Source organism: Phyllobates terribilis, unplaced genomic scaffold (assembly GCF_046119375.1).
Source record: "Phyllobates terribilis strain yellow unplaced genomic scaffold, ASM4611937v1 Scaffold_11__3_contigs__length_659146591, whole genome shotgun sequence".
NCBI lineage: Eukaryota > Metazoa > Chordata > Amphibia > Anura > Dendrobatidae > Phyllobates > Phyllobates terribilis.
This window is the reverse complement of record NW_027362771.1, coordinates 208,029,675-208,045,438: the sequence shown is the minus strand read 5'-3', so window position 1 is coordinate 208,045,438 and position 15,764 is coordinate 208,029,675. Positions and strand designations below refer to the sequence as shown.

The window sequence follows — 15,764 nt, the reverse complement described above, 5'->3', positions numbered from 1 at the left end:
CTGTTACATTTAACTTTACTGGATGGAGATTGCATCTTGTTACATTTATTACACTTTTGCTGATGTAATAATATACAGTGCATTGTGAAAGTATTTGTCCCCTTTGAACTTTTCTACCTTTATAGAAAAGTATATATAAAATTCTAATTTTTGGGGGAAGAATCAACAACAAGTGGGACACAATCGTGAAGTGGAACGAAATTTATTGGATATTTTAAACTTTTTTAACAAATTAAAAACTGAAAAGTGGGGCGTGTAATATTATTCGGCCCCCTTGAGTTAATACTTTGTAGCGCCACCTTTTGCTGCGATTACAGCTGCAAGTCGCTTGGGGTATGTCTCTATCAGTTTTGCACATCGAGAGGCTGAAATTCTTGCCCATTCTTCCTTGCAAGACAGCTTGAGCTCAGTGAGGTTGGATGGAGGGCGTTTGTGAACAGCAGTTTTCAGCTCTTTCCACAGATTCTCGATTGGATTCAGGTCTGGACTTTGACTTGGCCATTCTAACACCTGGATATGTTTACTTTTGAACCATTCATTGAAGATTTTGCTTTATGTTTGGGATCATTGTCTTGTTGGAAGATAAATCTCGGTCCCAGTCTCAGGTCTTTTGCAGACTCCAAAAGGTTTTCTTCCAGAATGGTCCTGTATTTGGCTCCATCCATCTTCCCATCAATTTTAACCATCTTCCCTGTCCCTGCTGAAGAAAAGCAGGCCCAAACCATGATGCTGCCACCACCATGTTTGACAGTGGGGATCGTGTTTTGAGGGTGATGAGCTGTGTTGCTTTTACGCCAAACATATCGTTTTGCATTGTGGCCAAAAAGTTCGATTTTCGTTTCATCTGACCAGAGCACCTTATTCCACATGTTTGGTGTGTCTCCCAAGTGGCTTCTGACAAACTTCAAACGAGACTTTTTATGGATATCTTTGAGAAATGGCTTTCTTGTTGCCCTGTATTTGTTCAACCCACCCACAATGCACTGTATTTGTTCAACCCATCAGTTGATAAGTTGTTTAATGATTCCTTGTTTTTTTCGTTATTTACATGTATTCATATTTTAATAATTTGGGAATAAAATTTGCATTTTATTGCAAATGTTTTGCTCCATTCATTAAAACTGGGGTGGCACTCAATTTTATTCTTGTTTAGTAATTGATTTGGGAGTATATTTACAGTTACTAAAATGGATCCAATATAGGCTCTCCTTTTGCTATATTTGAACTTACAATTGCAAAGAATTTGAATATCTCACCATCGACACAATATAATATCATCAAAAGATTCAGATATTCTGGAGAAATCCGTGTGCATAAGAGACAAAGCTGATGGTCTATATTGGATGCTCGTGATCTATGGGCCCTCGGCAAGCACTGCATTAAAAACAGGCATGATTTGGTAGTGCAAATCGCTGCATTGGCTCAGGAATACTTCCAGAAATCATCGTCTGTGGCCACAGTTCACCATGCTATTCACATTAGTGCCTATTACATGGACAGCTTACACATCAATGCTGAGCATTATATAGAGGTTTTAGAACAACATATGTTTTAGAACAACATATGCTCCCAACCAGACAATGTCTATTTCAGGGAAGACCTGGCATATTTCAGCAAGAGAATGCTAAACCACAAACTTCATCCATCACATCAGCATGGTGTCATAGAAGAAGAGTTCGGACAACGAAATTTCTGGTCTGCAGTCAAGACATTTCCTCAATAGAAAACATTTGATCATTATGAAATGAAAAATCCGGAAAAGAAGACCTAGGACTATTGAGCAGCTAGAATTCTACATCAGACAAGAAACCAACAACATTTTCCTCCCAAAACTCCAGAAATTGGTCTCCTCACTTCCCAGATGTTTACAGACTGATATAAAAAGAAGTGAAGATACACAATAGTAGACATGGTTCTGTTCCAACTTTATTGATATGTGTTGCTGCCATCAATTTCGAAATGAGTTTTATTTTCAAAAGAAATGGAAAAATGTCTAACGTTAAAGTTCTGACTGTTCTGTTGTGAATAAGATATGGCTATCATATACTTCCAAATCATTGCATTCTTGTTTTCTTTATATTGTACACAGTGTTCCAATATTTTTGCATTTTTGGAGTTGGGGTTGTAGAATGGAAAGCATTTTCATGGTTTCAATTTCATTTTAAAGAGTAGCTGTTGTTTGAATATTTTTCTCATAAATTAATAGCACACATGAAACTTATTTAAAATTAATTAAAATGACGGTTATTTTTAACTATTTATGGACTATCAATAGGCTATAAACGCCCAGAAGTCCACATATTGCTCTGCAATGACATTCTAGAATGTCAGTGCAGTATAAGCATTGCACAACATCATGAAACTGTGAGGTTGTGAAGCTGGCTGTCAGACAGGGCCGGACTTCCCAGAGAGACAATAAACATGATTTATTGCCATGTTTACCTTCTCCATCACTGTATATACAGCAACTAATCATCACTTCTGTATACAGATTATGAAGCACTGACAGTGCTGCCTCCTCTGAGACCCAGTGAACATGTGATCACTTTGTGTAGTGAAGGAACAGAAGCTGCTCAGTTCTAGGAGACCTAGTCAGCTCTGCTAACAAAGAAGGAGGCTAAAATTCCCCTGTAACTGGGGTTAACATACTGGCTCCAGTTATAGGAGAAATCAGCAATAAAAATAATATGTTAATACGTTAAAATGCCCCAAAATGTCATTTAAGACATTAAGGGGTGCATAGTGTGTAAAATAAATGAAACAAAAAATAAATTTAAAAAATAAAATAGAATAACAAAGCATAAATACATAAAACAAAAAAAGACACTGCCGGTCTGAATCACTGTTTTTAGCTCCACCCCCACTGAAAAAAAATATGCGCGAAATATAAAAATAATTTCTACCATAAGGTAAACACAATTTAAAGTGTTTTAGCAGTCCTTTCTGATCATAAAAAAAATAAAAAAAAAAAATTGAAAAATAGACAAGTATTTCGTATTGTACTTTACATATCTAATACGAGCATACTTTTTAGGACCGTTAAATGTGCATTTACGATAAAACCTCAAAGTGTGCCTGGTCAGGAAGAGGGGAAAATTGCCTGGTTATGAACTGGTTAACATACATTGAACCTCTCTTCTAAAATATAAAACTTATATTGATAAATAAAATCAATGTGCATGTTTAGATTACCGGTAGGTTACATTCCAATGACTGTGTTCGATTTTGCTACAAAAAAAAAAAAATGGCTAAGAAAAATGAGAATATAGCATTTTTGATCTATTTTGATAAAATGTCGAAATAGTAGAAAAAGTTTATGCAACATAGTCAAACAGAGCCTTCACTTAAGCCTCTTTAATTTATTATGTTGTTTACATGAGTGCTTGTCAGGATTTCCCCTCCCTAACTATTTGTATGCGTATTTAGCTCTTTCAAGCCCAGCAATATATTTACATAAGCAGTCCATTCCTCCTTTACTAACAAATTTGTGTTTCAATTGATAGGCAAATTAGATCTGCAGCCTGTGTCACTCCAGCTCTATTTCCCACCCTGCACTTGCCTTCTCCTGCATGACTGACATCTCTATGCTGTGTTACTTCAGGGAAAGGAGCCATCAGTCAGGCATGAAAAGGTGGTGCTAGGTGTCGACTAGTGCTGGAGTGACAGAGGCTTCAGATCTACAATAGCTCTTAACCACATTTGCACATCAACTCAAACACTGATTTATCAGTAACAGAGAAATGGACTGACCATGTAAAGTTATTGCTGGACTTGTCTTTGAAACAGGGCCATGCACATATAAATAGTTTGGAGTGTTTAATCCTGCTGCTAGATTCCCTTTAAAACAGAATTCCACATTAACTATTGTGCACGATCTAAAAAGGTTTCTTACCTGCCCTGCAGAAGAATATGTACAATAAAAGTTGCGTTACAACAGGCCACATTTTGGATGAAGGTGAGTATGAAGAAAGTTACTAAATGCTTCTGTTCACCACCTTTACTTGTTCTGTTTTTAACTGTAAGAAAAATTAAGTATTAGGTATGATTTACATGATATACATTCCATTGACAATAGGCATTCTTAGTTTCGGAGTTAAAACCTTCATCAATCACAGTGTTATTACAATTTTACGTGATATGCCAAAACTTTACTTAGGGCTGTGGAGTTAGTAAACCAAATTCCAACTGCCCTATATACACTGCTCAAAAAAATAAAGGGAACACTCAAATAACACATCCTAGATCTGAATGAATGAAATATTCTCATTGAATACTTTGTAAAGAACAAAGTTGAATGTGCTGACAACAAAATCACACAAAAATCATCAATGGAAATCAAATTTATTAACCAATGAAGGCCTGAATTTGGAGTCACCCCCAAAATTAAAGTGGAAAAACACACTACAGGCTGATCCAACTTTGATGTAATGTCCTTAAAACAACTCAAAATGAGGCTCAGTATTGTGTGTGGCCTCCACGTGCTTGTATGACCTCCCTACAATGCCTGGGCATGCTCCTGATGAGGTTGCGGATGGTCTCCTGTGGGATCTCCTCCCAGACCTGGACTAAAGCATCCGCCAACTCCTGGACAGTCTGTGGTGCAACATGACATTGGTGGATGGAGCGAGACATGATGTCCCAAATGTGCTCAATCGGATTCAGGCCTAGGGAACGGGCGGGCCCATCCATAGCTTCATCTTGCAGGAACTGCTGACACACTCCAGCCACATGAGGTCTAGCATTGTCCTGCATTAGGAGGAACCCAGGGCCAACTGCACCAGCATATGGTCTCACAAGGGGTCTGAGGATCTCATCCCGGTACCTAATGGCAGTCAGGCTACCTCTGGCGAGCACATGGAGGGCTGTGCGGCCCTCCAAAGAAATGCCACCCCACACCATTACTGACCCACTGCCAAACCAGTCATGCTGAAGGATGTTGCAGGCAGATCGCTCTCCACGACGTCTCCAGACTCTGTCACGTCTGTCACATGTGCTCAGTGTGAACCTGCTTTCATCTGTGAAGAGCACAGGGCGCCAGTGGCGACGTTGGCAATCCTGGTGTTCTGTGGAAAATGCCAAGCGTCCTGCACGGTGTTGGGCTGTGAGCACAACCCCCATTTGTGGACGTTGGGCCCTCATACCACCCTCATGGAGTGGGTTTCTAACCGTTTGTGCAGACACATGCACATTTGTGGCCTACTGGTGGTCATTTTGCAGGGCTCTGGCAGTGCAGTCCTGTTCCTCCTTGCACAAAGGCGGAGGTAGCGGTCCTGCTGCTGGGTTGTTGCCCTCCTACGGTCACCTTCACGTCTCCTGGTGTACTGGCCTGTCTCATGGTAGCGCCTCCAGCCTCTGGACACTACGCTGACAGACACAGCAAACCTTCTTGCCACAGCTCCCATTGATGTGCCATCCTGGATGAGCTGCACTACCTGAGCAACTTCTGTGGGTTGTAGAGTCTGTTTCATGCTACCACGAGTGTGAAAGCACAACCAACATTCAAAAGTGACCAAAACATCAACCAAAAAGCATTGGTACTGAGATGTGGTCTGTGGTCCCAACCTGCAGAACCACTCCTTTATTGAGGGTGTCTTGATAATTGCCAATAATTTCCATCTATTGTCTATTCCATTTGCACAACAGCATGTGAAATTGATTGTCAATCAGTGTTGCTTCCTAAGTGGACAGTTTGATTTCACAGAAGTTTTATTTGCTTGGAGCTATTGTCTGTTGTTTAAGTGTTCCCTTTATTTTTTTGAGCAGTGTCTTTCTACACCCTGACTCCAGATTCAATGCCAACTCCTTGATAAATTGCTCATATACAATAACTAATTAAATAACTAAAACAAATTTAGAGTAGTAAAATTATAGCATACATAGATCATGTCTATATGATAAAAGGATCATTCTATATGTTAGTAAATAATTTAGCGCATTTCTACCAACTCTAATTTCACCCAACTATGACTCCACAACTCTATCTCTACAGTCCTGATATTACTACATGGAAGCACCTTGTTTAAACAATAAAATAACACATTGGAAAGATTTATCATAAATTAATAGGAAAAAGAAAAAAACAATTCTGCAGATAGCATCTTCAACAGTTCTAATATTTTGAAAAATGTTGAAATTGTGTCTTCTGAAAGAATGTGACAGGAGTGTGTTGTGTTGCGAGTGCTGTAATACTATTATTAATGTATAAAGACAAAGTTTTGTGATCAAGAATAAACTTCAGAAGGCAAAAGACACAACTGTTATAGCAATGAGAGGAAGCCCGGCTGCATGAACATAAAATTTTCTTCCTTGCAACATTTAAAATCCAAGTTACATCCATATTAGCTTAAATTATAGGAAACACCAACGCGTTTCGGGCGCGTCAAGCACCTTATGTTATTTTATTTAAAATGGTATCAGAAGTCACCCTAAGCAGTTACCCACTTCTGATGAGCACAACAGTGATACAATTAGATAAATGACATCACATGATATGTTTAAAACAAAGTGACATTAAAAACAAGACAGAGAAAAACACAAAAGATCGGAATAATGGAAGCAATTCAGGTATAAACTAACTAAACAATAAGGATCACAATCTTGTCCCACTCAGTCTTGGTAATGCTAGTTTGACTTTGACATTAAAGGGATTTTCCAAGACTGGACAATCCCTTTCAACAGAATGATCTTTTAGCGAGTGGAGTATTTCAATAAAAACTGTGACAAATTTCTTTTTTGCAATTAGTTTGTTCCAATATGTATTATTTTTATTTTATTTAGTTTTCATAGGCCCGCTCGCTGTATCTCTACATTTCTTTGTTCTCTTCTATGTTTGACACTCTGTTGCTTGATTTACAGAAATCTTCAAGAATCAAGATTGTCCATAATGTAAAATAGTATTTTTGCATAATTAGAATTGCAAGACCTGAAGTGTTTTGAGATATTTAGCTACTAATTATAGAATAGTTAGTTATTAACAAGGATAAAAAATACCATTAATTTATAGCCAAATAACTTCTAGCAAGTATGTCGCCAAAACAAGCTCACACACTCACCATAATGTTTGCCAAATCTGTAAGAAAATAACACTATATAAAGTGAATATCCAATAAATCCCTGAGGTGGCGTTTCTACGGTAGATGTTTGCCAATTCTGTAATAATTAGCAATTATGACAATATTTTTATGTTCTCATTCAAATAATTAATAATACTATGTGTAAGAAGAACCCTCTAATTGTCCAACTACATCTCAATTATGCTTCCAAGCTGGCATTCTATGCCTGGAAAGAAAATAGCTGCAGGAAAATCCAAAATATACACAAAAAGCTTTACCCCAAGGATTAAAAGGAGTCACTCGATTTTAGAGGCGCTGGTTTCGAATGAATCAGTCAGATGGAAGAGTCTAATTTGATTGGATTTATGGATTGGCTGTCATTTGCTGCCAAGTCTTTTCAGAGCATTTCTTTCATTATCATCCTGGTGTCAATTTAGTAATTAATTTTACATTGGCATTAATTACTGTGTGACCTACTCAATGGGTAATCTTTTTACATCACACAATCAGTAAGCCCTTGCTAACATGTGATACCTCAGATATTATCAGAGCCGTGTACAGGATGCGCCTGAACACATTTATGTCATCACTATATTTGTATGCTTTGGCTACAAGCTCTTGGCAGGTCAAGCATTTGGGCTAATATTTGTGGTGAAGCCTATAATCATGTAATAAAAGCATAAACATGCAGCATAAAAATATGTATTAATAATAATATAACCAGATGGTGGCTACCATATAAAATCATTCTCAGGCATGTGATTCAGCCAGTGTCAAGTACAATAAAGACTTGGAGGCCAAAGTATGCAACACATAAATTTTACAACATAGTGGTTGAAATATTTGGGTATGTTCACATGTCGTGTTTTTACCCTGTTTTTGTTTATATACAGTATATTCAGGAGAAAAATGTGAACACTATATATTTTGATTAAACATTTGTCTGGATATAGATAAATGGATAGATGGATAGATAGATAGATAGATAGATAGATAGATAGATAGATAGATAGATAGATAGATAGATAGATAATTTAATCAACAGATATATTACATAGATTGATATAGTTTTGTAGACAGATAGAGATTAGATATATATTAGACAAGATTGATTAGATAAACGATAGATATAGATAGGTACAGTGGAGAAAATAAGTATTTGATACACTGCCAATTTTGGAAGTTTTCCCACCTACAAAGAATGGAGAGGTCTGTAATTTCTATCATAGGTATACTTCAACTGTGAGAGACAGAATCTAAAAAGAAAACACAGAAAATCACATTGTATGATTATTAAATAATTAAATTGAATTTTATTGCATGAAATAAGTATTTGATCACCTACCAACCAGCAATTCTGGCTCTCATAGACCTGTTAGTTTTTCTTTAAGAAGCCCTCCTATTCTGCACTCATTACCTGCATTAATTGCACCTGTTTGAACTCATTAATACCTGTCCACACACTAAGTCACACTCCAACCTCTCCACCATAGCCAAGACCAAAGAGCTGCCTAAGGACACCAGGGACAAAATTGTAGACCTGCACAAGGCTGTGATGGGCTACAGGACAATAGGCAAGCAGCTTGGTGAGAAGGCAACAACTGTAGATGCAATTATTACAAAATGGAAGAAACACAAGATGACTGTAAATCTTCCTCAGTCTGGGGCTCCATGCAAGATCTCACCTCGTGGGGTAAGGATGATTATAAGAAGGGTCAGGAATCAGCCCAGAACTAAATGGGAGGACCTGGTCAATGACCTGAAGAGAGCTGGGACCAGTCTCAAACATTACCGTTAGTAACACAGTATGCCGTCATGGATTAAAGTCCTGCAGGGTACACAAGGTCCCCCTGCTCACGTCAGCACATGTCCAGGCCCATTTGAAGTTTGCCAATGACCATCTGGATGATCCAGAGGAGGCATGGGAGAGGTTCATGTGGTCAGATGAGAACAAAATAGAACTTTTTGGTATCAACTTCACTCGCTGTTTGGAGGAAGTAGAAGGATGAGTACAATCCCAAGAACACCGTCCCAACTGTGAAGTATGGTGGGGGAAACATCATACTTTTGGGGTGCTTTTCTGCAAAGGGGACAAGATGATTGCACCGTATTGAAGAAAGGATGGATGCGGTCATGTATCACAAGATTTTGGCCAACAACCTCCTTCCCTCGGTAACAGCGTTGAAGATGGGTGGTGGCTGGGTCTTCCAGCATGACAATTACCCGAAACACACAGTCAGGGCAACTAAGGAGTGGCTCCTTAAGAAGCACTTCAAGGTCCTGGAATGGCCTAGCCAGTCTCCAGACCTTAACCCAATAGAAAATCTTTGGAGGGAGCTGAAATGTTGCCCAGTGACAGCCCCGAAATCTGAAAGATCTGGAGAAAACCTACATGGAGAAGTGGGCCAAAATGTAGTGTGCGCAAACTTGGTCAAGAACTACAGGAAACGTCTGACCTCTGTAATTGCAAACAAAGGTTTCTGCACCAAATATTAATTTCTGCTTTTCTATTGTATCAAATACTTATTTCATGCAATAAAATACAAATTAATTATGTAAAAATCATACAATGTGATTTATTGGATTTTTTTTAAGATTCTGTCTCTCACAGTTGAAGTATACCTATGATAAAAATTACAGGATTTCTCCATTCTTTGTAGGTGGTAAAACTTGCAAAATAGGCAGTGTATCGAATACTTATTTTCTCCACTGTAGAAAGATAGATAGATAGACAGATAAATAGATAGATAGATAGATAGATAGATAGATAGATAGGGCCCGATTCATTAAGTCCGGCGTAATTCACGTCGGTCATGAATGGGGCGACCTGGAGTCGCTCCTTATTCATGAAAATGTCTACGCTTCTTCATGAATCAGGAGTGCTTAACAAGTGGAATATGCATCTCCATGTTCGCCTCGCCATAAATGCTACTCCAGCCCCTGCTGGAGTAGAATTTGTAGCAAACACCGCCACTCATCATGAATTTGATGAGTGGTGGTCACCACACACTCGTCCCGCCATTTTGGCTTGGAGCTGTGCCTAAATTTTGTGATTTTTCACAGCTTTTATAACAAAATTCTGGCATGAAAGCTTTGATAAATCGGTCCCATAGAGTGCAGACTTCCAGAGGATTGTACATTAGTTAGAATGAATATAAAAAGTGAGATACTAGAGGGTGCAGGCCTCCAGCAAGTTACCGATATGCTCAAAATATACAATTTTAGGGCTCGCTCACACTGACGAGTAGCCAGTGTGTAACTCGGATGAGTGCTATCCGATATTTCATAGCATTCACTTCAATGTTCTACTATGGAGCAGGGCCGACTCGTACTTGTAGTGGCCGGGTCTTGGTCCTGCCCATCTGCTTCATATTCAAATCAATAGGAGGCGGATGTGTAGTACCCTGCGGCGGCCACTACAAGTGGATGGAGCAGCTCAGCAAGTGAATACTTCTAACAGCTGTTTGGCAGGGGTGCCAGCCGATCAGACATTGATGACCTATCCTATCCATCAGATACTACTCACCAGTGTGAGGGAGCCCCTACAAAGAAGGCAGAACTCCAATATTCCGTGTGCAAAAAAAAAGGCTTTTTTCTGCACTGTGATTATCCATCAGAAGATGATCCTGAGATAAGCACTGATCCAAAAATAGAGTTTAGGGTCTAATTTTATCAATCAGTTTCCATTGTAATCAGTGCATAACAATCTGCTAGTAGCATGAGCTGCTTACACTTATTTCATTTGCATGTTAGAAATTGTTCTGTTCCATTTCCCGTTTTGTCGGGGATCCCGCTGACTGCTACATTGCATTGCATAAAACAGAATATGGGGTGACAACTGTTTTCCTGCATATCTAAAGGCTAACTCAGCAGGGAATCGAATCTACGAGCTCCATGTTACCTAGCAACTCTCTGAACTGGAGTAGGTTTTTTTAGATCACCCCTTACATCTGTGAAGGGTTCTTAAAAAACAACTATTCCATTCTGAGAATAAACAGGGGAAATCAGTCATCTGCCATGCAGAGCCAGCAGCAAGCGGATAAGGATGATGAATTATTATTTTTAGGATGTGAGTAATATCTCCGTCAATCATTCCAGTATATCAATAATATACAGCATAAAATATATTTGTCATCATTGGAATAACAAGAGGGAGCTATGATTAGTGACCACTAAATGGCTTGTAAAAAGTATAAACCTGTTTTATAGTTGATGCTATGTGCATGCACAATAGGATCATTATTAGGCTATGTTCACACATCATGGTTTTTTCTGAGTTACTTTTCTGCAGCAAAACCTGATCTCTTGCAAGGAGGTTGATCAGGATTTTGCTGCTGTTTTCTTGCTTTTTTCTTGGTGCATTTTTTCACTGTCCTTTTGTCTCTGTTATGCATGTACATAAAGTTCAATGAAAAAAAAAATCTCATTCTGGTTAATGAATAAAAAACGCCGAAAAAACGCTGAAAAAAAGTTACCTGCGTTTTTACAGCATTTTTTTCACCACACATTACTTTCAATGGGTGAAAAACGCTGAAAGAAGTGACCTGCTCTTTCTTCCAAAAAACATGCAAAGCACAAAATCCTGAACAAAAAAATACCATGATGTCTATGTTACTACGTTACTATGTGTGCATGAGATTTCTGGAATCTCATAGACTTTGGTGGTACTGCAAAATGTAGCTGAGAATTTGCATTAAAAAAATGCATAAAAAAATGAGGAAAAAACCATGATGTGTGAACATAGCCTTATTATGTTGGGGAACAGACAAACCCATTATTGCTATTAGTACCAATATAAGACCTATCAAACATATATCCTATACAACAAAACTGGAGTAATGCAGCCAAATTTTAATAAAATATAACAAATGTTATTAATCAAAATAATAAAACTTAAAAACAAACAAAGATGTTGTGCCAAGAATGTAAACCTGACCAAAGGAACATAAATACGATATCTCAAGTACCTCAGGGAATAAATATAGACATATGCTTGAAAGTGTGGCTGGAATCAGGATGTTTACAGCATAAATAACATATATAATCAATACTGGATAGTTCCACAATATGTTTCAATGCACTATAATGAAAAAAGGCCTGGTAGCCAGTATCATGCCATTACAAATAATAATCACAGATGGTTGTCATACTGTCAAAGATGAAAAAAGTTCAAAAAGATGAAAAAAGCTCAAAAGGAGCATCGCCATATACATTATCAGGATACACCTAAGTAAGCAAGGCATGTGCTTAATTGTTATAGATATACATATTATAACTCGCTAGAAACATTCATATTTACCAAAGGTCAGGATAGTGAATCCACAGAGTGCCCCTAACGCGCGTTTCGCGTTTGTAGCTTCCTCAGAGGGGTTAGTTACTATGTAAAGGAAGAGTGGGGGGCATTATTAATATTTGGAAGTAAAGAGTGGGCATTATTGCTATGTGAAGGCACAATATGGACATTATTACTACATGAAAGCACAATGGGTGAACTATTACTATATGGAGATACAGAAGACACAATCACTAAGTGAAGGCACAGAGGTGACACTATCTCTATGTGGAGGCATAGAAGAGTCATTATTACTTTGTTTAGGTAATAGTAGGAACATTATTGTTATCTGAATGCAACATAAGAGCATTATTACTATGTGGAGGTACAGAGGGGTCACTATTACTATGTGGACTCATAGAGTGGGCAATATTACAATGTGAAGGCATAGTAGGGGCACTATTAACATGTGGCGGCAGACAGGAGTCACTATTACTATGTGAAGGCACAAAGTGGACAATATTGCTATGTGGAGGCATAGTGGGAACACTATTAATATGTAGGGACATCAAGGGGCCATTGTTTTTGTGTGAGGCACAAAGGGAAGGTATTATTGTGCAGGGCATAGATGGGGAATTATTACTGTCTAGGGCACTATTCATGGATAAAGTACTATGTGGTTTGTATACAGGCAAGGAAAAATAAGTAGGGTGCTGGAAAAGCGAAGAGCCAAAGATATCTGTGTAGTTGATTAGACACCCAACTTTTTTTCAGTCTCTTTAAGGCAAACACAGCCTTAGTAATGTCAAAGTTTCCTCAACATAGAAACTGATTCAAAGCAGATAGTAACTAACAGATTATTCAGTTTATTTAATAACTCAGGATGACAGTAAAAAAAAAAAGTCTAAAAATTATCCCTCTTAGTCATTAGTGATTAGGCAGACAGTTCTGTAGCTCCAACTGATGGTGTTGCTGTTAGAGGTAACAACATCATCATGCTGTGACTGAGATGATTGATGTGCCAAATATTGATAATGATAATTGATAAAATTATTATATATCATTACCAAATACTGATAAAGTTATGTAAAAAATATACAAGTAAAAGTCTTATTAGTTACAATCACACCAGCATTTTAGGAGATAAAATAGTATATTTGTGTATTTTGTTCCCATAATTTAAGGTAATTTAATTTGTGAGTTTTGTCTACTCGTTTAATAATTGAATTTCAATTTAACGAGTTGCTTCATCAGTGTGCACCATTCTTTCTACTCAATCACATTCATCTTCTTAGAAGTCAATATTCATCAATCACTATAATTTTCAGGCTCCTCATGTCTAGATAACATTCAGTCATTAACAAATGGACCATAGCTCATGATTATGGTGAAACAAGATGACTGCACCCTGTAATCTTATTTCATTGTTTTTCTTATTAAATACTAGATAAAGTAATTACATTTCAAAGGAAAGAAGCAGGTGAAAGCTACAATGATAAATCATGGACTGAGGAAATGCAGAAAGTGTTTTATAAAGACCATAAAAAAAATTGTATAACATTCATGCCTTTACTGCAATTTATGCTTCACAAATTAAATTTTTTTTCCTACAATGGTGTACATTTTGCAAAATGGCAAATCAGGGAGGGGTAAAAAGGCGTCATGTGGTTAAAAATAACCATGGAGGAGAGAAGGGATAATAGAAGAGCTGATAGGGAGATAAAACGCAAGTGAAAATTTCAAGAGAAAGGAATTACAAAAGTCTAGCAGCTCACCACTGTGTCCTGTTCCAAACAAAAAATGTAATACCCCAGATAGCACAGTGAGAATTCTGAGTACAGATAATGTAGTAGATGTCATCTGCAGTCCTATGTAATGCCACAGTTAACAGAACCAAAGTAAAATGCAAAGATACATGCAACATGTTGGAAAAAAGTGCGTTACTTGGAAACTACTGTCCATACATTGTGATTGTGCATTGTGTTCACAAAAACCGTGAATGTAATATCAGAGACCACTTTCTCACCTGCATTCTGAAATAATTATACTATGTTCATTAGCAGCGTTTTTTCAGCAGACAAAACCTGCTCTTTTGGAAGTAAAAGTGTGTGGTGTGGATAACTTGTGATTTGTCTACAATACATGTTTAATAAAATGAGTGCTTTTTCATCAAAACACTGGAAAAACACTTCGTTGCAGTTTTGCACTCTCATTACTTTCTATGGGTGAAAAAACGCTGCAAAAACACTGAAAGAATTGATGCTGTAGATTTTTTTAAATATTGTAGTTTTCCAATTTAGTTAGGAAAGAAATAACAGCATGTACATGAGATTTCTGAAATCTTATAGCTTTTGCTAATTCTGTAATAAACAGCTTTTAATTGGCATAAAAGTGCAGCCATGGCTATGCTTACACATTGCATTTTTGCCAAGCTTTTTTTTTAAATAGTCAAAACCTGCTCTCTTGGCAGGAAAAACTCATATATAGGAGCCTATATGAAGGCTTAAACTGTATATAGGAGGAACCTATTTGAGGGCCAGTACTGAATATAGGTGGATATGTGGGGGCTTATACTGTATATAGGGAGTTATGTGGGAGCTCATACTGTATATTGGGGGCTATGTGAGGGCTTATGCTGTATGTAGGGGTGCTGTGTGCTCATACTGTATGTGGGGGCTGTGTGGAGGCTCGTATGTAGAAGGCTATGTGGCTCATACTGTATGTAGGGGGATGTCAGCATACTTAATTCTGCTCAATATTAAGTGATAATATAAATATAACAAAAAATTATAATTAATATGCTAATATTAAAGGGAATCTGTCACCTCCTGGGACTTAACTGACCTACTAATATGGGCATACAGGTGATAGAAATGTAAATATATTCATACCTGTATGCCTCATATTAGAGATCTTGTTGCTGTGAAATTTCTTTTTATTAATTCAGGTTTATGATGCCTTGCGGGCCCTGGGCCCGGAAGAAATCCCGGCCTCCTGTATTAATTATAATGTTTCCCCCCTCCCCTGCATAGTTGCGGGATCTGGCTGCCACAGCTGCACGTCACAGGGCACTGTGGTGTGCAGGGGAGGGGGGAAACATTATAAGAGGTCCGATAAGGTCAGATAAGTCCCAGGGGGTGACAGATTCCCTTTAATATTGAGCATAATTAATTTGAACCTATTGGTTCAGCCTCCACAACACTCACGGTCTCTCATGTGGCCCCTCTGGAAAATTAATCTCCCACCCCTGCTCTATTTTATATAGCGCTATGTTATACATAGTGCCAAACATAAGATTTTTTTCCTTGTCATTTTTCATGTACAGATGTGCACCAGAGCATCTGTGTGTTAGTCACATGACCTATCACATGATCTATCAAAGGGGATCATGTGACATATTACATGATACAATGGGTACCTGGGGGGTCCCACGACACCAA

The 15,764-nt window shown here is 37.9% G+C and overlaps 1 protein-coding gene across 3 annotated transcripts in view; it reads right to left on the bottom strand.

The window, feature by feature from the left end:
- CNTN1 (contactin 1) overlaps positions 1-15,764 on the bottom strand; it is a 256,807-nt gene that overhangs the window by 106,845 nt on the left and 134,198 nt on the right. For all 3 annotated transcript variants that reach the window (XM_073652006.1, XM_073652004.1, XM_073652005.1), the window contains one exon: positions 3,893-4,016. In XM_073652006.1, the coding sequence (XP_073508107.1) occupies positions 3,893-3,944 (52 nt within the window). In that variant the 5' untranslated portion in view covers positions 3,945-4,016. The remainder of the gene's footprint in view (positions 1-3,892; positions 4,017-15,764) is intronic.